This window comes from Wolffia australiana, chromosome 9 (genome assembly GCF_029677425.1).
Source record: "Wolffia australiana isolate 7733 chromosome 9, ASM2967742v1".
Taxonomy (NCBI): Eukaryota; Viridiplantae; Streptophyta; class Magnoliopsida; order Alismatales; family Araceae; genus Wolffia; species Wolffia australiana.
Genome location: NC_135843.1, coordinates 7,393,645 through 7,421,186, shown reverse-complemented (window position 1 = coordinate 7,421,186; position 27,542 = coordinate 7,393,645). Strand labels below are relative to the sequence as shown.

The 27,542-nt window shown below is 35.4% G+C and overlaps 1 protein-coding gene across 2 annotated transcripts; it reads left to right on the top strand.

Moving 5' to 3' along the window:
• The first annotated feature begins 5,369 nt into the window (after positions 1-5,369).
• On the top strand, positions 5,370-14,841 carry LOC144707784 (Small nuclear RNA activating complex (SNAPc), subunit SNAP43 protein). Of its 2 annotated transcripts, none has more exons than XM_078581028.1 (8): positions 5,370-5,734; positions 5,834-5,908; positions 6,005-6,134; positions 6,977-7,090; positions 12,924-13,125; positions 13,221-13,266; positions 13,332-13,407; positions 14,402-14,841. In XM_078581028.1, exons 1-8 carry the CDS (start codon positions 5,699-5,701, stop codon positions 14,602-14,604), a joined length of 882 nt encoding a protein of 293 aa, XP_078437154.1. In that variant the 5' UTR covers positions 5,370-5,698; the 3' UTR covers positions 14,605-14,841. The 2 variants fall into 2 exon arrangements, with proteins under 2 accessions (XP_078437154.1, XP_078437155.1); XM_078581029.1 differs by having other exon boundaries at positions 6,966-7,047; positions 13,003-13,125.
• The last annotated feature ends 12,701 nt before the right edge of the window (positions 14,842-27,542 follow it).

The following is a 27,542-nucleotide window of genomic DNA, read 5'->3' as shown; positions in this document are numbered from 1 at the left end:
TATATCTCTTTGTATGTAAGAATATATTAGTCTGACCTGATTCATTAATTATATCATATGAGAGTGAATAATCAAGGATCGATTTATCCCATCTGATTAGATTACTTTCTGGCCCTTAAGGTGACAAGCTGTACCTGATACCCTAGAAGATACAAATGAGAATATGATAAACTCAAAATTAGGGTAAATTACATCATTGTTGATTTGAGTTTAATCAATAAAATTTGTAAACCAATACTAATGTAAATATATTAGATATAAGATGAGTAAGGGTCGTCTCCACAGAACAGATATTAGTAAATAATTCTTTTGATATGGTGATAAGAGGACGAGAAGGGATAAAAATAGCATAATAGATAGTGTTTCAATGGAACTGGTGAGATGAGAGGAGAGGTCCTAGGTGTTAGGTAAAGAGGGAGTGGTCAAGGTTTATTAGGTGAATATAGAGGGAAACACGAGAGGATATCATGATGATGTAGTGGATACATGAGATAGGTGGTAGATGATGATAGACGGTGATAGATGATGATAGGTAGTGAAGATGAAATGGATATGATCTATCAACGTTAGTGTGTTGACCTTAGATCCCTATATTTTCAGGGCATTTTCCTGAAGAAGATCAGCCTCCCCACATCTCTATTAACATTGATGGACCTTTAAAACCTCATTATCTTTTAATCTGCCTCTCTAGGAGGAAATGAGTTAAATTTTTTTTTTTTACAAAGATAGGGGCGTAATTTATATATACAATTATACGAATAGATAGACAACAGAAATATGAAGCTACCTTAAAATTTTCAGCTTGATTGGACTGCTGTATCGTTGGATATCAAGTCTTGAAGTTGGACAACTCTTCCCATTGATTTTATCCAAATATTTCTCTATCCTGATCCTCATTAGCCTTGTCATATCAGTTTTAGGATTTTGTCTTCATCATGCCATTAAATATAATCGTTGGCTTGATTTGATCCACATGATCCTCGATTGGTGGCTCCCGTCATGACATTTGTCCCTACAAAAAAAGATAGATTCAAATAAAAGTATTATATTATTATTTTAATATATTAAAAGAAGAATATAAATGTGAGGTGGAGATGCATCAGCGCCAAAACAACATATTTTTAGTTACATCCAATAGAAGGACAAATGTGTGCCACATGTACATGTAGTGCCACATATTTTGTGACACATCAGTCGGCACTGCTGTTATTGACCATTCAAAGGTTTAAGAATTTTTACTTTAAAATCACCAGCCTCGGTCCACACACACATTTATTGCAAAAATATCTTATCATTCACATACTATTGAATATATACCCAGAAAATATGAATAAATACATGTTTTGACTTGGAAAAATTCAAAACAAATCAAATTGTGACTTAAAAATTATTTTCTTTCATAACTCTATGTAAAAAATCCCTAAACATTCTTAAAAATTTACAATTCAAAGCATCATTCTGAAAATGGAATTAATCATTTTAGGCTTCATAACACATATATAACCAATTTAATGTGGATAAACATATAAATATCATCACTTTATTTTACTAGTAATGCATGTTATTAATATTCCAAATCTCTCAGGGAATCTTTATCATCATTAGTTACCATGTAAGTATGATCCTTATCCGCTTGATCCTCCTGTGCGACTAAAAGTATGGTTAACTATGAAGCTAGAACTGATAGGTCATGAACCATACATAGGGTTAAATATGTTGTTTAAGGCTTCTGATTTATACTGTATATTTATAATTTTTTTACGAGTAAAGAGCGTGTAAGGGTCTTCTCTAGGAAGCAAGTATTGAATAAGTGAAATTTAAAATCTAACTTATTAAAAGGGAACTAGTGAAAATTTATGAATTTTTTTTAAATGAGAGAAAATATTTATCCTAATTAATGTAATTTATTTAAATTTGAGAAAGAATTTGGAAATATTTTTATTTATTGAAAATACCAATTAATTCTAACTAAAATACCTTCGGGCACTTGGGTAGTGTCAGGTGACAATTGACAAAGATTAACGTGAGAGGAGTGGAGCGGATGAAAGATACACCACACTTGTAATGCCATAGATGATGGCAAATGCACACTAGATAGCGGTGGAGGGGGGCATGTGATGAAAATTTATGATACTAGTGCAACGGACATGGAGGCTAATACCCTATATACAGGGATTAAATCTTTATTTTATCAATTCTTTGAGCGAGATGAATTGAGCTGTTCATCTGCTTAAACTCTAGAAATATCCACATGATCGTATCTTGTGAAATATCCTCCTCCATCTTAATGGTCTTTGTCATTACATGTAGTTTCAATTGCAAGGGGAGATTTCATGGGACAAGGAAGAAGAAGATGAGGTACCAGAACAATTCTGGCTAGGGTGAATTCTGCTCAAGGTCTTTCCTTATTCATAATTTATGGTATTTTTTCATAAACCCCTAAAATATACTTTCTGATATTTTATGGTCATTGACATCCAAAAGACCGTTTGTGTATCCCATTTATGAATCTAGTTAACGACTCTAGTGGTGTGAGTACATTTATTGGCCTTTCAAATTAATTATCGATATCATGATATAGAGTAATTAATCATGGATCAATTTAAACCAATTGATAGGTTGAGTTTCCAGCTCATGGGTTACCTATTTACACCAAGTACTCTAGAAGATATAAACTAGTATATTAAACCACTCATGGAACCTTTCTCCCATTGGTTATCCTGCATGTATATACCATTTTCTTGATGGTCTGGTCCTATTACAACTTAGGGTATGCTTAACTATTGAATGCTAATGGATCATCTGATTTAGTAATGATACATTAGGAAATCATTAGAGCTTATATTGATACTAATCATCTGATAAATCCAACATAATGGTACACATTTTTTGGATTTTTTTTATCTCCTTCTGCAGTATCCTTTGAACATGAATTTTAGAACACATTTTTAAAGGCTATTGATCATTATTATGATATGATGATAGCTCGCTTAGTCATTCCATGTATTCATAGACTCATTTATATGCATTACTTGTGCATTGTAATTAGTACATTTTATTAATATTTATTTAACTAGATTTGGATGTGCAATTGGCCTGCAACCTCATATTTTGCTATATTTGGGTGAATAAGGAGTGCTGGAATCCAAAATATTCTTCAATGTCATTTCGATGAACTAATATCTTTACACAAACTTCTTTTAATATTGTCAATATGGGAAAGATGGCCTCAATCATTTACTACTCTATGATATCTAGATATTTAAATGTGGTATCAGAGACACATTATTAGCCTTTTCACCGTCTACATGATGGCGATATCCATCCACATATTTGTATCTATACAATGTCGATATTAGTTCAGATATCATGTTTTGCCATTTAATATTGTCTAGTATTTCCTAGAAAATGGGTATCAGAGTCCACAATATTAGATTTTTGTTGGGTTCTGGACTTGATCTGGATGAAATGAAGCAGATTATTGTAGAGAAATACTTTGAAAAAAAATGAAAATGACATAAACAAAATGATTCATCAAATTATTTTGGCATGAATAGTATTTGTGATTTCTTTGATCCTCAAGTGAAATATATTGAACTAATCAAGTGTGCCAACATCCAGGCATTTCGATGTGATACATTTCATGGTGAATATCCTTCTTCACCTTGATGAGCCCCATTCATGCTTCATCATCATCATCTGTACACCGCCATGATCATGTGGGGAATGGAGAGGAGCAATGGGGAGAAGCAAGACGAACAGAAATAGAATTGAAAAATTTTGGCCTGGTTAAATTTCATTCAAGGCCTTTCCCTATTTATAATAAGCGAAGACTTTTCATAAAAGCCCCAAAGATTAAATATATATTCCAACATTCAAAAAACCATTTGCGTGTAGCCTTCTAGGCCCATGTGTCAGTTTATCTAATGACTTTAGTGCCGCCGTATCCTATATTGGCCTTCCAAATTGATTAGCTATATCATCATATATATTAATTAATGACATAATGATTGAAGTCAATCAATAGGTTGAGTCTCCATTCCATGGGGTGCCAAGTTACACTTGGTGCTCTAGAAGATAAAAAAAGAGTGTTTATAGACTTACACATGGAACTTGTCTGACATTGATTACATTGTATGTATAGTCCCTCATCTGCTTGATGCTTCTAAGATGACTTAGGTGTATTCATTTGTCAAACCCAAATAACTCATCTAAGTTGGTACTGATGTGTTTTGGAATTCATCGGAGAACTACTTTAATATTTTACTACACTGGCCAATGACTTCATCGCATTGTCATTCTTGATCTGTCTCCTCTTATACTAAGGCCGCACGATCTTGTCTTGACTACTCAATCATCTTTGCAAATTTATTTTTGAAACCAAAGGACCACTGGTTAAACTTCCATGCTTAGGAAATCGTAGGCCATTGCCAAAGTATGACTATTAGTACACAATATGTCTTCTACGTCTTAGGTCTAATGACCACTTACACATCTATGACATAAATCAACTACTTTGGTACAATACCATCCATGAATCTATATGGATCAATTCAATGAACTCTTTGCCTAAAGAGCATACATTATCTATCATTAATGTCTCCACATTCATAGCTATGAGATTGTACATACTTATCATATGGGTGATAGTAGATAGTGCTATTTTGTCTAAATACTTTGATGTTCTTCTCGAGTTTCAAACGAGTAGTAATATCTAGAACATATGCTTAAATATTAGTGATATTATGATCTCATCATAATTTACTAAGTTGGATCATATGTTCTTGGACTTCATTATCGTGCATAACACATGCACTGTAATTAATGCATCGTATTCATGAACAATGAACGAGACATGATTTCCGATTGGCTCGCTAGACACATCTAATTCCAGTAATCTCAAGAAAGATATCAGAGAGCAAAAAAATATGAATCCTGTAAATCTACATTAACAAATTCTTTGTTTATTACGGTCAATTACTCCTTAAGGTTGACATTTTGGACCATAGACTGGTCAAATTGGACCAAACTGGGACCATGGGTCAGTCATTTTTAGTATTATATTCCTTCTTCTTTTAATCTTCTTTTTCTTCATCATTTATTATTATTATTTTTCATCTTCCAAGTTGGACTTTACAGATTACTTTGCAATACTTTCTTCATTGTAGGAGAATCTCAAGCCAATTTATTTTCGAGCTTTCTTCTTTGACGTTGACTAATCAACATCTTGATGGGGACTATATGGGGATCGGGCCGAGACTTGGACAAGACTAGACCTGAACCAGATCGAACCGAGACACGGGCCTAAACCCTAAACCGAGACACGGGCCTAAACCCTAAACGGAGACACGGGCCGAGACTTGGTAAGGTTTAGGTACTTGCTAAAAACACGGGTGTGCCGGGAACTGTCAAACCCTATTTATTGTTACAGTTGTTATTCAGAGATTTTGGAACTACTCTGAGTGACATATGCTCATCTTATTTTCCAAATTTCCATCAATTTCAGATTCCTGTCGATCTTTTCTCCGCGAAATCATCATCATTCTTCTCAGTAAATGAAATTCTGGAACAAAAAAATGAATTCCCCATCATTGAGAAATTGATCGAGCACGACGAAGCAGTTGACAGCGATTCTAGGTTCGGTTTCGGCCGAAGGAGGCGTCGATTTTACTGCTGTGTTTCTGCGGCAGCAGGAAGAATGCGGAATCATGGGGATAACGGCGATAAGGGCTCGGTAAATCTCAACGTTTTAGTCTCTTGATCATCTTTTTTTCTAAAAATAAGTATGAGATCATTCGAATTGATCTTCGTTAAAATGTCATCTTCGTGATAGGGTTTGATGACGGGCCGGGTGGACGTTACGGCATTTGAGAAAGACATTGAGGAACTGCTGGATGAATTTGAGTTGGTCAGCACCGTATATCCTTTGATTTTCTCTCTTGAAAAGTTCATTTTTGATAAAATTGTCGTCAAAATTACAGAAGAAAATTGGGTTTATTTCCAGTGCGGGTCGCTCTTGTTCTCAGCCTTCAAGAAGGTGTGGCTGTCCAGGAAGTTCTCATACGTTTTTGAAGGCCGGCCAGCGATGCACAACTCGGGTGTCTTCATGCAGTGTCTCTATTCCCACTGCATAGGTCACTTCTCTTTCTTTAATTTCGTTTGGTTCCTTGATTTTCTATGAGAATTTTGATAAAGATTTTATCTGCTGTTTTCTTCTCAATTTCTCAGCCTGAAACCGAGGTTTTCTCGGATTCAAATATCAATTGTATCTTCTTCTCTATCAGATCGAGCCAGTAGATCTGATTGGTCAGGTTGTATCGATCCAATCATGATCAGGGCCAGTCGATTAATCAAAACACTCAATCCAATCAGAAATGATTGATGACCCCTATTCATTTTAGGAGTTGGGATAAGTTGCATTTCTTCTAAGACCAATGATCGATCAAAGCACAAACTTTCCAGTCCAATCTCGATCCAGTTGATCAGATCTTGATCCCATTGATTGATCCCGATCCATACGATCAATCTGATCATGATCAGACCGGATGCATGGATTAACTCTTTCAATTGATCGACATCATGTTGTCCTCTTGCTGACCCCTATATGTCAACGGGTTTTGTCAGAGATGATCTATTTCTTGAAAATTGGAGAGTTTATGAAGAAATCAAACTTTTATTTTATTAAAAGTTGACAACCGTCTGTTATGTATACTTTTTATTCTTGATTTAGTCTGAATTAAGACTGTGGTGTAATTTCTGGCTGCTCAAATCAAGGGTTGTTTTAAAAAAATACCGTAAGGAAGAATAATATTCAGGATCAAGCTGCGATTGGAAAATTTTGGCGGAAAGACGCACAAAAAATTAGGATTAATTTTTCATATTTTTTGGAAGGCTCCATTCAATGCGTTTCTTGTGGGTATAATTTATATAGTTACAGTGTCTAAATTAAATTATTGATACGGCAGGGGGTCTGCAGGAACCATGTCAAAGAGTGGGACATTGTCCAGAAGACTTGGAGGATTGTACTGCCTCTATTCTCTCCATGAGGTCCAACCTTTCAAGCCATCCTTCAAAATATATATTTCTCTCGGTATACAGCTTGATTCGTTAGTTTTTTCCAACTAGTTTATTGTTAGGATACTGTAGGTCTAACAATATAGCACTGCTATTTTCATTAATATCTGCGCAGTGAACGTTGATTTTCCAATATCCAACAAGAACACCGAAATAAACTCAAGTCTCGCGGGGATAAGAAACACAATTCAAGAACGTAGAGAAGGATAAGAAGAACTTGTGAAATATCCGCAGAGAGAGAGAGAGAGATGGACAGATCTGGTGGCCAGAACTTCTCAGATTTGAATCTTCATGCCCGTCTTCTCGCCCTTCCTTCTTATTTATACCCCTCGATGCTTCTTTCGTGGAGATGCTTTTCCTGCCTTATTACAAACTCCCACACGTGTGGTTTAATCCACACATGTGGCATCTTGAACTTGGGCTTTCCTCTTCTTCGATTGATAAGTCCTTAGTAGACGTTTATCATTACTTTCCCCCTGAAGGCCAATTGGTCTCCAATTGAGAAGCTTGGGAATTGTCTTGGGATAGTGTTGACATCTTCCCACGTCGCATCATAGTTCGGCAAGTTCATCCATTTCACCAGCACCTGCATGCCGTCTCTATTAAAGCGATAAGAGAGGATGCAATCTGGGTAGACCTGCCATTCCAGTGAATCAGACAAGTTAGTAGGAATATCAATGTTAGCAGCATTATCCCCAATAGCCTTCTTAAGTTTAGAAACATGAAAAACTGGATGCAATCTGTAATGCTTGGGTAGTTCCAATTTATAGGCCACTGTTCCCAACTTCTGAAGAATCTTGTAAGGTCCGTAAGATCGAGGAGACAATTTTTCACACAGCTTCTTTGCGAGAGATTTCATATGGTACGGTCGGATTCTTAAGTACACTGAGTCACCAACTTCAAAACTAACATCACGCCGGTGTTTATCTGATTGTAACTTCATATTTTGCTGTGCTGTAGCCAAGTGAGTTTTAAGTATGGTCAAGGTGCGGTCTCTTTCTTGCAACAATTCATCCAGCGAATCTAGTGGAGTAGCTGGGCGCCCATATCTCAAAAGTTGAGGTGGATCTCTCCCATACACCGCCTTAAAGGGTGTCATCTTGATAGTGGAATGGAAGGAGGTATTGTAACTGTACTCTGCCCATGGTAACCATTTCACCCACTGTTTGGGGTGTTCTGAAGAAAAAATCTCAGGTAACATTCAAGAGTTTTGTTGGTCACTTCAGTTTGCCCATCAGTTTCAGGGTGGTATGATGAACGTAATCGTAGCGTGGTACCTTGGAGTTGGTGTAGTTCTTTCCGAAATCCACAGGTGAAAACACTACCACAATCTGATACAATTGATCTCGGTACCCCATGTAATCTGACAATCTCCTTTGTGAACACCAGAGCTATATCATAAGCTGAGAAGGGATGTTTAATAGGAATAAAATGTCCATACTTACTCAATCTATCAACCACTAACAGAATTGAGTTGAAACCCTGAGAATGGGGTAAGCCTTCGATAAAGTCTAGAGAGATGTCTTCCCATATGTTATCCGGAATTGGCAGAGGATTTAGTAATCCAGCAGGACTCAAGGTTGAAGATTTGTGTGTCTGGCAGATATGGCAGGCAGAGACGTAACTCTTGATTCTCATTTTCATCCCCCTCCAATAAAATTGTTGAGATATACGCTGGTATACCTTTGCGTCATGCAATTCGTGCAAGACTTTATGAATCAATGAGGATGTGCTCGGAAGTACCAATTTCGTTTTATAAAACAGCAGGTTTTGGTGGATTGCAAACCCAGGATGTTTCCCATCATTTTCCACTACTGAGTTCTTGATTTTGGTGAGTAATGGGTCTCGAGAAATTTCCCTTCCAACTGATTTCTGTCCAACCAATGTGTCAGGGTGATACTCTGAATGGACATATTTTCCATAGAACGTGACATGGCATCTGCTACCGTATTGCTTTTGCCAGTTTTGTATTTGATTTCAAAATTATATTCCAAAAGTTTGGAGACCCACTTGTGATAGGGTTGCGGTATCCCTTGCTGGTCATTTAAAAAATTGAGTGATGCATGATCTCTCAGAATAGACAATTTGTTGAAGAGGAGATAATGCTTCCACTTATTTACTGCCCACACCACTGCCATTAATTAACTCTCATAAGTAGATTTTTCTCGAGCTCGGGTGGATAACGCCTTGCTGAAATAAGCTATTGGATGTGCCTCCTGGAGTAATACTGCTCCCACTCCATAACCCGAGGCATCCGTTTCAACTGTAAAGGGCTTTGAAAAGTCTGGAAGGCTTAATGTAGGTGTAGTAGCCAGGGTTTCCTTTAAAGATAGAAATGCCTTTTCAGAATCTGGAGTCCACCGGAAAGCATTCTTCTTGAGTAACATTGTCAATGGTAAAGCTATGCAAGAGTAATGACATACAAATCTTCTATAATAATTTGTCAGCCCAAGAAAACCCCTTAGCTGCTTCAAATTTGTAGGAATAGGCCATCTCTGGACAGCTTCTCCTTTCCCAGCATCGGTAGATATCCCTTTTGCAGAAACCCAATGACCCAAAAATTCTATCCTGTCCTTGTGAATCTCACACTTTTTTATATTGACACGCAACTGATGATCTTGTAGTAATTCCAGCACTAGCTTGAGATGAGACTCATGTTCCTCAAGGGATTTACTGTATACCAGGATGTCATCAAAAAAGACAAGAACAAATTTTCTCAGATAGGGTCGGAATATAGAATTCATCAGCCCCTGGAATGTGGCTGGAGCAGTTGATAGACCAAAAGGCATGACTAAAAACTCGTAATGACCTTCGTGAGTTTTGAAAGCCGTTTTATGAATATCTTCTTCACACATCCGTATCTGATAATACCCCGACTTTAGGTCTAACTTTGTGAAGATAGTAGTTCCATTCGATTCCTCTAATAATTCTTCAACAATGGGAATTGGAAATCTTTTTGGTACTGTAATTTTGTTGAGTGCTCTGTAGTCACTGCAGATCCTCCATCCCCCGTCTTTTTTCTTAATCAATAACGCTGGGCTGGAAAATGGACTGGTAGATGGTCTGATGATCTGGGCTTCCAGCATTTCCTGAATCAGGGTCTCAATTTCGTTCTTATGCAAAAAGGAATATCGATATGGTCTCAAGTGAACAGGTCTGGATCCAGGTAACAAATGTATCCGATGATCAATTTCTTGTTTTGGAGGTAGTGTCATATTTGATTCGAAAACCAATGGATATAAAGAATCGTAATCCAAATTCATAGAAGAGAGTTGAAAAGTAGGTACCAGAGCCCTGTTTGGGTTGCATATATCATGAAGCCTTCGGAATTGTTTTTTGCTCTTGAGTATGTCTTGTGGAGGCAGATTAGCTGTGTCACCGTAGGGTCTGAATTCAGGATCCGATTGTTTCACATAGATTCGATCCTTCCATAGCACTTTGAGAATGAGTAAATTGTAGTTAGAGTAGAACCAGTCTAGTGTTTTTAGCCATTGGACTCCCAGCACCACATCAAATCTGCCCAGAGATAGAGGAATTAAATCTTGGACGATATCCATACCTTGCATATATAGATGGACGTTGAGGCAGATACCTTGAGATGTTCTTAGATAACCATCCCCTAGCAAGACATCAAAACGCTGTCCTGCTATAATAGGTATTTCCAAAGAGTTCAGGATTGCTGGGTTTATAAAATTATGAGTGGCACCTCCATCAATCAATATTACTACATTGGAACCTCTGATGGATCCCCGAAGTTTGAGTGCTCCCCTAGCTGCTTGTCTTTGAGCCTGTCTCAAATTAACTCTGGCTAGGAATAAAGCGCCTTCAGTGATGGGTTCCTCGTCCGTTTGCATGAGATCCTCTTCCTCCATAGGATCATTGTGGCCATGTACCTACATCACCCTCTCTAACCAGGATAAGGTTCAAATTCTTTCTGCATCTGTGTCCTGGTGCAAATTTATCATTGCAGTAATAGCAGAGACCCTTGTCTTTCCTCTGTTGATATTCAGAGTCCGTAATTCTCAAGTTTCTTCTTCGACTGAACCTATCATATTGCGTATTTTTGTGATTGACTGGAGCATTAGCTGATGATTGAAAAGAATTAGTGTTTCCTGGCATGAATTGGTTTGCGGACCCAGTATTGATCTTGCCGGAACTGCAGCTACTGATTTAGGTAGTGCCATGGATTCCTGCTGAATTTCCGCATATGGAGGAGTTGTTTTCGAGGCTCTACATAGGACTCCTAGATCCATCTCAGCTCTCAGAGATAAATCCGTAATTTTCTTCAGACCATAAGGTCTATAACGGAGTACTTCTGTGCTGATTTCTGGTCTTAATCCCCTGAGATATGCGCTTTCTTTGATCTCAGGAGCCACAATAGGTAATTGTATGATAATAGCTTCAAATTCAGTACGATATTCTCCCACTGATTTTGTCTGTCGAATCTCGAAGAGCTGTTTATGTAGTACACGTACAGCTAAATCATATCTTCCTTCCAAATGACTTTTGAAATCTAACCATGTCAACATGCCAAAGTTCTATTCTTTATGAATAAACCAGGTCAAAGCAGAGTCATCTAAGTGCAGTGCTATAAGGTGAAGCTTGTCATGTTCGGCCATTGGATGAAGACGAAAAAATCTTTCCACACATTTCAACCAAGCTTCAGGTTGATACCTGCTAAATACTGGCAGATCACCCCTCTTGTATCGGCAATCAAAGTCTATCCTCCTCTCAGGAGGTGGTGCAGGAGTTTCGGCATAGGTGTTGGAATTCCCGATCACTGGTGCCTTGTTTTTAAGTTGAGCATTCATAATTGCCACCTCCTGCATGATATGATCAAGTACATTTGTAACTCTACTCTGGTTTGCTTCAACCTTGCTGGCTAGAGCCTCCAATTTCTCTTCTAGATCTGCCATTTGTTCCAAGAATCGAATGGCTCTGATACCAAAATTGTTAGGATATTGTAGGTCTAAGAATATAGCACTGCTATTTTCATTAATATCTGCGCAGTGAACGTTGATTTTCCAAGATCCAACAAGAACACCAAAATAAACTCAAGTCTCGCGGGGATAAGAAACACAATTCAAAAACGTAGAGAAGGATAAGAAGAACTTGTGAAATATCCGCAGAGAGAAAGAATGAGAGATGGCCGGATCTGGTTGTGGCCAAGTCGTCAAGTAGAGGTAGCGACGTCGGCCGGATCGGACGACGACCAAGCTCCGGGAGGTTCTCCTGAGAGCAACTTCTCAGATTTGAATCTTCATGCCCATCTTCTCGCCCATATTTCTTATTTATACCCCTCGATGCTTCTTTCGTCGAAATGCTTTTCCCGCCTTATTACAAACTCCCACACATGTGGTTTGATCTGCATGTGTGGCATCTTGAACTTGGGCTTTCCTCTTCTTCGATTGATAAGTCCTTAGTAGACGTTTATCATTTATTTTCCTTCATCCATTCATGAATCAATAAAAAGAGTAACATTTTTCAAAATTTTCAATTATTCGGCAAAAAATTCATTATCTGCAAGTTTTATTTGCACCATAAAATTAACAGCGGATGTGAAGAACCTACGACATACTGGATAGTATAAGTAATTGTATTTTGTCAGTTACTTGGCATAAATTCATAGATTTTATTTTGAAAATGTTTTTTTTATTATGAAATTTACAGCAGAGCTGAAGCATCTGAGAAACAAGTTGTATTATTAATGTTTTTTCTAATTTTCGGGCATAAATTAACAGTGGAGCTGAAACATCTCAGTCACAGAGTAGTACACATAAATATCTTTTTAATTATTGGGCAAAAAGTAATTATTATCGGCTTTCTTCTTTTCACCATAATATTGACAGCGGAACTGAAGCGTCTGAGACAACTTGTTCTTGACTCAAAGAAAGAAGGGTTGGAATTAGTGTCAGCTTTGGTCAACAGGATGATGGAGAGGCAATCCTTCTTGTTTGGATCTGTCGATGCTGTCCACAGTGACTCTTTAAAACAGAGAGTTGATGAAGTGAAGAAACTCCAGAACCGGCTTCTTGAAACTGCATATGACAAGTGTGTCCTCTTCTCTCTCTCTATAATTTTTTATTTCTCTTCTTTCTCTCATTTTGGGTGAATTTTCCTTTATTATTGACGTGGAAATTTTGAAGGCTGCTGGCTTGTAGTCAGATAGAGGATTATCTTCGTATGAATCTGGTGAGTGTGATATTCTAGACCAAGTATGATTTATGAATACAGTCAGATAGAATTTTCTCTTTCAGGGTCAGGAACTAGAATTGAATCAGGTGAAGAGGATGTCCAGTGACTATCTCAATGCAAAACAACTTGCCATGGCTGGTACTTTCTCGCTCTAACTCTATGACTATGTTCTTTTTCTCTATCAATCTGTGTCCTGAATTTTTTTCTCCCTATCCATTCGTCCCATCTTGCTTTTTAATGACTAATATCTAATCAGGTGCTTTCTCTCTCTAAATGTGTCTGTGTATCTTTCTATTCACCCACCGATCCCCATTATGCCTGCCCATGAATGCTGTCATCTCTCTTGTCCAATGATTACCGTAGAATAATTATGTCTCTCTTTGTTTGCTCTCTTTCACTTTACCTCTTTCATGCCCGCTTATATCTCTCTCCCTCTATCCACCAATCCCCTTTATGTCTCTTACTAAGCCTGCCATTTGTCCATATCTTTTCTTTTCACTCTATCTGTGTCTCTTGCTCATTATCCACTCATACCTATCTATGTCTATCTAGGAGTCTCTGTATGTTACTTGCTGTTGTTACCTGTACCGTTTTATGGTCACTTTCTCACTCTAGGTATCCAGATCTATTTATACCCACATATTTTTCTGTCTCTCTCATCTGGTGACTGCCATCAGGCCACATGCTTTCTCTCTTCCTCATTCTCAGTCTAGGGGTCTTTACCTCTCTCAATATGCCCAATCAAAAGTCTACCCTTGAGTTTTTCTGTGTCTCTCATCAGATGAATTGCATCTGCCCGTATGCGCACTCTCTCCCTCTTTATGCATTTCTCTATCTTGTTACCATTCCCATCAATGTATATCAATGATTTGATGTCTATTGCTCTTCGAAATGAGTTCCATCTCTCCCATTTTCTTCTCTCATGTTGTTTCTGCTTGATCTCCGCCTCCCCCCCCCCTCTCTCTCTCTTTTTCATTGTTTTTATATCCTCATTTATTTAATCTTTTAACTGCCCATCAACAGTTATCTCTATCCATTAAGGTTTGTTTGCATCTCTCCTTAAATCCATATCACCTTCTCATTTGCATCTCTCTGTACATATGTTCTTCTATTTGTGAATCTATATCCACAGAGGCATCAAAGACGGTGAAGTTGGGGGAGGCAAGGATAATAGCTGAGAGAGGAGACGAGGTGGGCGCAAAGATGGAAGAGCTTGTGGAGGAATGGGATGCAGCCAGAGAAGAGTTTTTACGTACGACTGGCCTTGACCAAGCTGCTACAGTACCTGAGGATGAATTTGGTGCAGAGCTGGAACAGTTGTTGTTTGAAGATTAATTAAATGATCAATAATCATACCTCTTGCTACTGCTACCTTTGGTTCACTTTCTAGTCCTATCTGTTGGGAAATAGGTGGCGTGGCCTATTAGGTCCACTAGACCTTAGCCCACTAAGGGTTCCCTCTCTTAATCCCACATTGATAAATCTCTAATACTCTCTCTCTCAGCCCTATATAAGGGCATGTATCCCTTCTTTTTCTAGGTAACAAAGTTCTATCAATTTTATCTTCTTCAACACTATCTCTATCTTGATCTATATTGCTTTCCAGTCTCTTTTTTCTATATCCATATTCCTCTCCGATAAGTCCAAACTTAAGATTTCATTCAATTATTTTGATTTAAACTCAAGAAAATTATCTTATACGGATTCTGCACTCAATGCTTCATACATATCATAAAGTAAGGTGTTGGTCCACAGGGAAGCAGTAATTCAACTTCAAATTTGTTCTAAGCTTAGAAATAAAAGAAATAAGCTCATAACTCAAAATTATGTTTTAGGATTTTTTGGGATTTAACAGAATTAACAATAAGAAAATAGTTAAATTTTATATATACAATCTATCCTAGGCTTATTTAATAATATAAATAATATATAGTTTTAGAGATAAACATCAACTAAAATCTTATAAATTTTTTAGAATTATATTAAGAGCACAAGGGAATGGAAATGATAAACAGTATATCCAGAGATATTTTTAGACATATATTAGAAGCACAAGGGAATGGAAATGATAAATAGTGCTTTTACCGATTTTTTGGAATTTATTTAAATGATAAAATAACTAGAAATAATAAATATGATTTTTAGATATTTTCTATTTTTATTTAATCTTAATACTAAAGATTAAATAAACAATTTAAGGTTTAGTAGAGGGGCTCTAGTCTATGGGATTCCTAGGTGAAAATGATCCCTTAGAGCAAATGAGATTCAAACAAAACTTGGCTAAGTTTGGACAATGGAACAGGAGGTGGTACCCTTAAAATGGAGTAAAATCTGAATGGGATTTGAACAAATGAAAGCACGATCGAAATTTAGAAGCACAAAGGAATGATGCTTGAAACAAAATCTTATATGAAGAAACTAGAGATTATGTAGGTTTTAGAGCGTGAACAATTTGGATTCTCAAAGAGAGAAAACGGTAGAAAATAGTGAGAGAAAGTGATATAAAATGAAGGAAAAGTAGATGATACAGATGTTTATCTTGATGAATCTTTAGATATAGAGTCCTTAAGTGTTGCATTGAACCCTCAATGTCTCTTCATGAACTTGGATCCTTATCATTTTCCCGGATCAGGTATTTTTCTAGGCAAGATTCATCAAGATAAACATCTGTATCATCTATATTTTCTTTCCTTCCCATTACCTCCTCTTTTCCCATGGGTTGAGTTTGAACTTCTGGAACTTCATTTAAAAATGCTGCTCCTTAAAAGCAAATTTATGTGGATTGTGGAGGGATCCAGGACGTGGCTTACACCTCTCCAAATGGTTCTTTGAAGTATTTCTAGTAGCTTCAGTTAAACTGAAATTCTGATATTGTTTCTCTTGATTTATATTATAGTATATCATATGAAATTCAAAAATTTATAGATTTATCTACATCCACTACCCCATGATGTAACCTACTCTCCACACATTCCATCAATATATATTAAATTATTATCCCCTTCTCTTCATCAGTTTAGTCATTTAAGCTCTCCATTTATATTTTTATTTAATTTATCTCTAATTTAAACTCAATAATATCTTTCCGACTAAAATCTCTATCCATCTTATAAAATATTAATTAATTTTTCACACAACACTTATCATCTTCTGCTATTAAAAAACATCTTAATAAACTATTTCATCATAATAACAAAAAAACATCGTAATAAACTCTCCATTTAAATTATTATTCCGCTCTTTTTATCTTATTTCCAAAGTGTCAAAAAAATAACATTACTGAATATAATTCCATGAAATAGTTATTATATAAAACAAATGTAGAATATAAAAATCATGCTTAAAACGTAAAAGCTACGTTTTTAAATTAATATTTTGTAACAAAATATTCATCACCATAGAAGGTTTAAAATATCATTTCTTAAAATTTAAGCATAATTTGTAAATTTATTAATTTTATGTTTGCGCCTACTTCAGCAGGCCTTGTTATGCATGTGGCCCAAGCCTAGGTGTCACCGTTGCAGGATGTATTTCTCACATGGATCAGGCAACCCATATGAACAAAGCCATGCACATCCGTAGTCCAATAACTCATGAATATAAAATAAAATTTAAAATAAAAACGAATGACTAACTGATGACCTTTTTAGAAAAAATGAAATACTATTTGGTTCTTTGAATATGTATTCCATGAATAATCCAAATGTCTGAATCTTGAAAAATCCACATGGTTCACAACACATCAAATCTCCCTCTTTCCCACTCGATAGGAACATCGTTACATTTGAGATAATGTTTGGACTATTTGAGTCTGATTGGGAGGGAATGTTCTCAATCAGAGTAACAAAGGAAAGGGGACCATGCAAGGAAAGACTTGCATTCATATTTTTTGTCACAACTTAAAGACCTAATAAATAGTTCCAAAAATATCTGTTTTTAATTATATTCCTACAAGTCTAATAATATTCATGCATTTGACCCTATTGGCCAGTTTAACAGTCTAGTTAATGACCCCACAAGGCCCAATCATCTTTAGTTGATAACTTTGCTGAAATAAAATACCCACCATACGCGGATAGTCTAATGTGTGAGTTCTAAGCTACACCACATGCTCTAGAAGGTATAAAATAGTCATGAGTCACATGAATACCTTGATTCTAATTGTCCCCATGATGTCCATGACACTCTCAATTTAGGGAAATATGTGTGGCTATCAAGCCAATCACATAATCCATATCTCGTTCCATATTTCACAGAAATATATGTAATAGTTTGTTATAATATAATATATTGATTATATTGCATATTTTGTGCCTATAATTAAATCCATGAATTCATGATTAGATTTAGTTAATACGGAGATCACTAGTCTTTAAGTATGTGTTCTAATTCTTCCTATTCGAAGGATACTCGAGAAGGACGTAAAAGTATTTGAATAGAATATCCCTATCTAGCATTACTCATGTGATGAGTACGTCTGGTCTCGTAGCCATTAAGGTGAAATAATGGGTGCTCTTTAGCACAAAGAGTTCACTTAATTAATTTGTACGAACATTCAACTGGTTTTATTACCAAACTATGAATTAAGTTGATTTTTATCCTGATTGTGTTAGTGGTCCTTATACCTGAGACACCAAAAGACAACTTTTAAATGAATGGTTGTATTTTGAACATGACCCATGTGTTCCTGATGAATGAATTTAAACAGTCTTAGTTTGGGTGTAGCAAGAAGCTCATAAAGACAGTTGAGTGTTCAAGATGGGATCGCCCACCCTCAGTATAAGAGGAGACATCTCTAGGAAGATGATACGATGAAGTCCTCCTCCAAGGTAGTAAAATATAATCAAAGAGTTATTTTATGATTTTTGTACACTTTAGTACTAGCTCATATGACCGATTAGGGTTTGATAGTTGACCATACCAAAATTCATCCTAAGAGCATGAAGTGGATGGGGGACTATATGTACACGGTAACTGATGTTGAACATATTCAATGAGTGAGTTGATAACACTCCTTTTGTATTTGCCATAACATGAGGTGTAGCTTGGCACCCCACGACGAAGAGAGATGGGCTTAGAGGTTGGCTTGAATGGATCCATCATTTATATGTATATGTATAATTGATTTTGATGGGAAATAAAGGTTCATTGGCCATTTGAGTCATTACCTAGAATGATACATGGGCTTAGAGGTTCACACTTACATGGTCTGTTGGATGTTAGTGCTAGATATTATGTGGCTGTCAAGCCAAATCACACCACCATGTTTATTTAAGTTCATGCAATAAAATATTACGTTCATTATTGTTCTAGTGTGATGTTTATAATGAAGTCTATGAATACATGTAAGGACATAGTGAGTTATGATGAGATCATAATACAATGATCATTAGTCTTCAAAAATTTATTCTACATATTCCTATTCGATGTATTGTCGAGATGGATATCAAATTAACCAGATAGAATAACACTAACTGATTCTATTTATACAATAAGTATAGATGATCTTGCAACTATTAGTTCACTAAATTGATCTGTCTGGATCCCTGAATGGTATTTAACTAACATTAGTCAGGTTGATTCATGTCATGGTTGTATAAATGATCCACTGACCTGAGACACTAAGGACATCTTGTGAATGGAAGATTGCATTTGGACTACGACTTAAGAGCCTCTAATCATGGGATTCAGATAAGTCATAGCTCGTATGTAGTAAGAAGATCCCAGAAATAATTTGAGTGGTCAAGATGGAATCATTCACCCTTTGTAAAAAAGGAGATTGAATCAAGAAAGATGATGCAGAAAATCCCTGGGCAGGGTAGTGAGGATATTGGAGAAAGCACTCTCGAATGATTCCCGTTACACATCAGTACTAATTGAATGATGGATTAGGGTTTTCGAATGAACCATACCCTAAGTTGTTCAAGAATCTCGCATGGATGATGATAAAGGTTCCTTGAGAGAGTTGAAACACTGCTCAATATCTTTTAGAGCAAGAGGTGTAGATTGGCACCCCACGGGCTACAAACTTAACCTATTGATTGGGTTAAACTGATCCTTAGTTAATTAATCTATATTTTTATATAATTAAACAATAAGGTGGATCAATAATTATTATTGGGCTACTAAAGTTATTAACTAGAATGATAAAAGTGTCTAGCGGGTCACACAAATAAGATCATTGGGGCTTTGGTGAATATACTTTACTTATGGGGTTTTTGAGAAAAACTTAAGTAAAATATAAATAGTGAAGGGGCAATCATTTCAAGGACCCAAGATAGCCAGAATAGAGAGCCTCCTTTATCCACTCTGATCTGTTCTCTACTCAACCAAGGAGAGTGTCTTCATGGTGAGAAGATCTTCAACTTTTTTTAAGGAGAGTTGAAGAAGAAGAAGTGGAGATCCATGGCCAACATGATCACGTGGATACTTCTATTGGCCGTACAGATGAGAGACTTTAGAATGTTCTCATAGTAGAATAGTCAAGGGTAGAACAAGTTTCCCATAAGGTACATATGATGCATTGATTTTATAGATCGATTGTGAATCGATTAGACGCTTGTGAATCATGGAAACCATGTTTTCATGGTTTAACCAAGACAGATAAAAAAATTAAACGATATACTTAAAGCTTGGAGGCTTTATGAAAAATACCCTCTAAGTATGAATAGAGGAAGGCTTGAATGAAATTCAATTAAGCCAGAATTTTTACGTCTCTTCCCTATCTTCTCCATTCTCTCCATAGCTCATATCTACTACTGATGCAATGGGGATGATGTAACAATGATGACAGAGGGTGAACAAATATTTTCATGACAAAGGAAGATATTTTGAAATGCAACGGATCACATGGAAATATCTAGAGGCTTCACACTTGAGCAGCTCGACACGACTCATTCAACAATCCAAGAAATCATGAATGTGATTCGTGCCTAGGTGATTTGATTCATCATTTTGTAGATGATGTTTTGATTATGTTTCAAGTCTTCCATTGTGTATCATTCCAAGTTTTTGTCTAGCTCAAGGCACCACCGTAGCTGGAAACTCAACTTATCAATGTAATTAAATCTTTATGTCATTAATTAGTATATATGTTGATAGAGTAAATTAATTTGGAAGGTCAATAAAGTTTATCAGGCTACTAGAATCTTTAACTAGACTGATACAAGGGCCTAGAGAATCACATGCTTATGGTTTTAGAGGTTGAAAAATATACTTAAAGCTTGGGGAGGGGCTAAGGAAAGAAGAGAGAAGAAAAGGAACATCACTAAGAAATTATGGCCTAGATTAATTTCATTCAGGGCCTTCCCCTATTTATACTAAGTGGGTATTTTTCATAAAACCTTCCAATACTTAAGTATATCTTCCGACATCCAAAGTACCATTTGCGTGTGACCCTCTAGGCCCATGTATCAGTCTCGTTAACGACTCCAGATGCCCAATAAAGTTTATTGGCCTTCCAAATTAATTAACTATATCATTATATAGATTAATTAATGTCAGATCGATTTAACCCAATCGATAGGTAGAGTCTCCGACAAGTGGGTTGCCAAGCTACACCTCGTGTTCTAGAAGATACAAAGGAGTGTGTATCGACTCACTTCATAGAACCTGTTCGTCATCGTTTATCGTGAATGTATAGTCCCTCATCCCTTTGATGCTCCTTGGGCGACTTAGGGTATAGTCAACTGTCAAACCCTAATCAGTTATCCTATTTAGTACTGATGCATTTGGAAATCATCAGAGAACTCATCTCCTGATATTTCACTACCTTGGCCAAGGACTTCATTACATTGTCTTCCTTGAGCTGTCACCTCTTATACGGAGGGTGGAGGATCCCATCTTGACCACTCAATCGTCTTTGTGAACTTCTCGATGCACCCGAACTAAGACTATTTGGAATCCCATGATTAGAGACTCATTGGCCATAGTCAAAGTACAACTGTCTGTTCACAAAATGTCTTTCGTGTCTCAGATCTAAGGACCACTTACACAACCGTGACATGAATCAACCTGATTGACAATTCGGTATAATACCATTCAGGGATTCGTACGGATCAATTCAGTGAACTCTTTCCACTAAAGAGCACCCACTATCTATCTTTAGTGTCTCCACACTAATGGCTACGGGAACGGCCATACTGATCATATGAGTGAGACTAGATTGTGCTATTCTATCTGGATACTTTGATGTCCTTCTCGTGTATCCTTCGAATAGGAATGTTTAGAACACATGCTTAAAGACTAATGATCTCCGTATTACGATCTCATCATAATTCAATAAGTCGGATCATGTATTAATGTACTTCATTATGAGCATCACACGTGCACTATAATGAATATGTTCTATTAATGAATATGGAACGAGATATGGAATGTGGGATTGGCTTGACGCCCACATATATTCCCATTATCGATAAAGCAAAGGAGGATATTGGACATGTAGAGGATGGCATGGATACATCTCGAGGGTTGACACGAGCACCTCAACTTGTTTTTCTTGAGGATTTAAGAAATCACGTCTGTGATCTTTGGCTTAGTGATTTGATCAACATTTCTAATGATGTTGTTTCAATTCCATTCAATGTCTTCTGTTCAAAGTTTTTATCCAAATCGAGACCCTAGAGCCCAACATCAATATTTTTTTTCTAATAAAATGGTATTTAATAGGTTGATACAAACATATTCACATGTTTATTGGAATCCCCATTCATGTTATCAAACCTAAAGCAATAAACTTATTTTTTGAATGACGTTTCAAACTTTTTAGATTTTGGGTAAGATTATTTCTAAAATCATATTCCTAAAAACTTAATTTTTGGTGTTGAAATATAATGCTTCATGAATTTTATGACATCATATTCATGAACAAACTCATAGATTGAATGGCATTATCCTTGTGTGAATGTATGGATTTTGAGGAATTTATCTTTTGAAATCTACATGTAATTTAGTCAACACATGCAACTCATTCAACCAATAACCATTACATTGTTGAATTATTTAAAAGTCATGAGATTGAACTGAAAGATTGTCCATAGATTTGTACACATCACATACATGTACACATCACCTAAGATGATGGACTGTCTTTACATACATAACTTTCAAAGTAAGGTCAATGATTTAAACATGGATATTTTGACTCCATATTTAATGATTCAAAGTAAGAATAAGTTCAAAACTCAAAACCATATAATTCATGTACACATCACCTAAGATCATGGAATGTCTTTACATACATAACTTTCAAAGTAAGGTCAATGATTTGACTCCATATTTTAGATGGTTAACTATAGAGTGAAGGTATGATCAAATCCCAGAGTTTTGGATCCAGTTGAATCCATTTGCCAGTCACACCCATTGGCCAACACATTGTCACTGGTTTCGGGTCACCTATGTTTCATTTAACTAAAATAATTTATAAGAGCTTAAAAATAAAAATAATGTCTAGTCCTGAAATAATTTTTTTTAAAATATTATTTAAATGGAAATTTTTATCTCACTTATAATGATTATAGCTTCAACTTATTCATTTCTAAATTTCTAAACATAATGGAATATTGTCGGAGTTTCAACTTCATGCGTTATAAAAATTTAGAAGGAAAAAGGGAATTTGAAGATGAGCGGTAAATTAATAAATTTTCGTACAATTATTGAGAGAGACAGGATAGATATGGAGTTGAATTGCCAAACCATAAAATTCTAGATCTAGAGAAAAACTAGGGAACTTGTTCAAAAGAGATAAAGTAGATGAAAATTGGGGATATTAATTTTATGGTTAATTTAAATAATCTATAAATTGAAGATAATAATGGAGATGATAATCAAGCACCAAAGTTTCTTTGGCTATTTAAGCATTGATATTGAATGACATCTTCTGCCGTTATCTGCTAGAAATCCTCCAGGGGCATAGACATTTAGCCCAGGCCTTGAAAATTTGGAGATGTTTTTTTTTATCTTCCCCCTTTTTTTTAATGAGTCCAACCATATGAGACTAGCCTCAAAGTTTTGGCTTGATGGGATGGTTGGTTCTCAAGTTATCATTGTTTTAATTTTACTTGATATCTGCCATTGGATCTTGAGTATCTCTCCTCCTCACAGTCCCAGCTGGATAGAGATCCATGATGGGATTGTTGTCAATGTTCATCTTATTTGGTAGGCTGATTAGTGGATTGGTGCCGCATGTCCTGGGGAATCAAAAAAGGATAAAAAATTAAATATTTTAAAATTAAAAGCCCAATGCTGGTTATGGTGCTGATTTTAGCAACGCAAGGGTGCCATGTTAACCTAAGAAAATGATTTTATGTTAAGTAGGCTCTAAACATATTTGGGACATGTTGAATTTAAAAATTTAGGCGCTTATGCCATGTGTTTAAGCGTCATTAAGGCCCCTTATTGCCAAGAAAAATACATCACAATGTCATCAAATTCAAAATCTTCCAGAAACAGGCGTTTGGTGGAATAAATTGTTTTTTTAATCTTTCCATGTCGTAATGTGTTTTGCTTGCATTAAATAAAAGAAATGATCAATATACACCACATGTCTCATGGAATTAAAAAGGGAAGCCAATGAGTAAGCAATTGTGGATCTTGAATTGTGATGCCTCAATTATTCCTTTTCTAATGTTTGGAAGAGCCAATCATTGGCCTAAAATTGACCAAATAGATGGTGACGCATGTAAAGTGCCTAATAAATCCAGAAAATGTATGTTTAATTCATTTATCAAATCAAAAAAATATTTTATTCAATTGGAAAATTAATTTCTCAATGAATCAAAACTTAAAAAATTCTAGAAAAGTTTATAATCCATAAATTTTATTTGATACATTTTTATTAAAAATAATTAATTTATTGATGAATCTCAAGTCAGAAAAATAAGTACAAATACCATACAATAATAAATAATCATAAAATCATAATAAAGGTTGTTTGAATAAATTTAAACCCTGATAACATGTAATTAAAGTCATTTAAAAGCATATATTTATGTGCTATGCTTGCAACTTTATAGTAATTTTGATTTTAAAAGCTGGATAATGCTGGGAAAAATCCAAATTAAAGGAGTAGGTTAAAAAGTAAAAGAAAATAAATAACCTCCAATGCTTTAGATATCCGAAGATGTGGTGCTTACGGGCAGAAGTGTTAAGATAGATTGCTCTGATCCTCACATACACATACTATAGAAATTTAGGTTGGAGAAAAAAGACCCAAATCAGAGGACTCCTCAGACACCATTAGACTGTTTGAAACTAAAAAATGTTCTAATTTTGGACCTCCTGTGGTGTAGGCCAAGAAAGGGGATTCTCCTTTTTCTTAATTTGCCTCCACGTTGTAGGTCAACACCAGATAAATTCCAGAATTTCAACAAATTTCAGCAAAATGTGAGTTTTACCATTCCACTTTAAACAGGTCAAGTGAGATTAGCCTCATAACAAGAACTAGTTGGTTATTTGTGTTAAAATATCATTAAAAAAAATGATACATAATGTGTCGTTTTATTGTATCAATAACGTCTAAAAGATAGATTTATGCACATATCAATGTATTATAATATGACATATGTATGTTTCATATGTGATTATATATGTGAGCCAGAATAAGGTTGACACTTAGTTAAATTCAGTCTAATAGGTAGTTTGTCTTCTGTAAATGGATTCCAATGAATACTTTTCCTTTGGAACTCACTAGTTTATACAATGCTTTTATAATATCTACATGTCAGGATATAGCTTAGATGAAAAAAATAAATAATGGAGTCGAGTTAGTGAAATTTGTAATTTAGATGCAAATATATCATTCCACCGAGTGTACAAGGATTACCAATTAGTAGTCAACCATTCATATTTTTAAGTGCCTTCACCATTCAACAAACTTATTTTTTATTTTTAATTTAGTAAATTTTTATTTTTTAAGACATCTGAACGTAATATAATTGCATCAGGTTCTAATGACTGTATTGTAACTCAGTTTTGTATAACCACTCAATTTCTTAAAAATTATAAAAAAATTATCCTCTTTGTTAATAAACCACAACATGTCAATATCACAACATGTCAAGTCCATACTAAATAGATTTAAGAGCTTGATGCACTAAGTTCACATTTCACTTATTCAAAGATATGTTCATGGGCTCTTAGGGTCTTAAAGTTATTGTTTGGGGCTCAACCACCAAAATCATCCATCTTAAGTCAACTTTGGTGATAGACATATTTTTTATATATATATACATGCTAATACGTTTTAGTTTTCTTAGAAATAACATATGTTTTATAGATTGAACATATTATGTTCATAACATTTAATTAATTACAGTAACCAATGGCTTTTTTAATGAGACGTTTCATTTGAATGTCTTTCAAGTCTTTGTTACCGGTGAATTCCAAAAATTAAATAAACCAAGGAAATTTTGGGCACTTTGTCTGCCACCACAGTAGAAATCAACCTTATTCTGGTGTCCAGTACTGTTTGTCAAATCTTGGATGTGTTCCTTTTTCAGCACTTCCAAGATAAACCTCAAGGGATAAGAGAGATGATAAAATACATATATATATATTGTATAAAATTAATCAGAAAGGAAATTCTACGTGTCATTAGTCCTAATGTAGACAAAACATGTCAATATCCCATATCGGATAAATGAGATTTAAACGTTGATAAAGATAGGGATAGATAACCCCATTAGACTTGTTATACCGTCTCACAAACCCCAAGGCCAAGGCTTTTAATAGTTTGAAGATGTTATATTTATCATAAAATCAGGAATATGGATATTTAAAAATCTTTGTTTCCAACCTAGTCTAGTTTTACATTTTAAAACAATTTATGTGCTAGGTTATCAATGGATGAATTTCATTATATTAGGCAATACATACATTTTGATAATTTATCTAGTAAATCGACAATTAAATTTATCTGGAGAATATTAAATACTTGAAGTAATTCTTTTATAGTTTTCACTGATTGCAACAAGTGCAACTATGTTCATCAAAGTTTTCATCTTGATGATTGAACTTACAATATTTTTTTATAATAAATTCCCCATTCCAAAAGGAGTCCTTGAAAAATTATCACTTTAATGGAATATAATGATTAATGTAACACATGCTGTAACCAAATGATGGATTTTTTTTGACGAAATATGTCGAAACCCAATTGATATTTCATCTTCCAGAAATGTTTGTGTTCTTTCCAACTCACCAAGTTTTTAGAATGTTATCAATGGGTGTTACATGTTGGTACATAGCTCATTCATCTTGAATAAAATAATGGGTTAAAGATGGTTTGATCTGTTATAAGTCAATAAGCTCAATTGATTAACCTCACGTTTAGCTGCGACGCATGCACATTTGGAGTCAGGCGGACTCTTACTAACTCTCTTAGCCAGTTTCTTAAAGTTATCGGCTCTCTTTTCTCGTGGGTTAAAAAATTCGGCAATTTGTTGCTTGGGACAGTTGGTTTACTTATAATGCCGCTGGGATTGGATTCTGAATTGGATTTCAGATTTATATTACTAATCAGCTAGTGGGTATTGAATAAATTTTTAATCCTTATTGTGAGAATCCATCTTCGACTCTCGATTAACTGGATGCAAGAACATTAGGATATCATGTAGTCATGAAAACTTAGTTTATTCTGCCCAAATGCTATGGAGCACCTAGGTTCAAAGTTCATGAATGTCGCTAAACGCTGATCTCATCTTTTCTCTTTTCACGCAATCATCAAAATCATGCGTCTTATGATAAGTTACTAGAAACCAATTCTATTTCCACATCTTGAAACAAATTATTTCGTTTTAAATTCAGAAGATATGAAATATTTGAGCTTTGCCTGATAAAAATAACCAATCACATTTCAAATTACCAATGATAACACAAAAAATTCGGATGCTCAGACAATAGTTTACACGCAGTATTCCTTTTCAAACAAATTACTACGCCTACGGAAAAACCTTGTTTTGATCATTCCTGTCATCATTACCAACGATTCAACGACTCATAACTGACCCAGATCAATACTTCACGAGAAGAACCGACCAGTTCAAGGCGATGAATCCAGTCCGGAGAGGGCATCTATTCTGGTTCTTCAAAATACCATTTATTCAGAAAATTGGAAGATCATATTTTCAAATATTTATAAATAAATAGTATGTTTTAAGATATTCATGATTGGTGTTTAGTAATCAATGTCTTTTAACTGCAATGCCTTTATATCAAACTTTTGAAATTACTTTGGCATCACCATAGTTCCGTATTCTTCCAATGACTTCATG

Coding starts and splice junctions, on each gene's coding strand:
- LOC144707784 (XM_078581028.1), top strand. CDS start 5,699: ATGCGGAATCATGGGGATAACGGCGATAAGGGCTCG. Junction 5,735..5,833: donor ATAACGGCGATAAGGGCTCG/GTAAATCTCAAC, acceptor TCTTCGTGATAG/GGTTTGATGACGGGCCGGGT. Junction 7,091..12,923: donor CAAAATATATATTTCTCTCG/GTATACAGCTTG, acceptor TAATATTGACAG/CGGAACTGAAGCGTCTGAGA.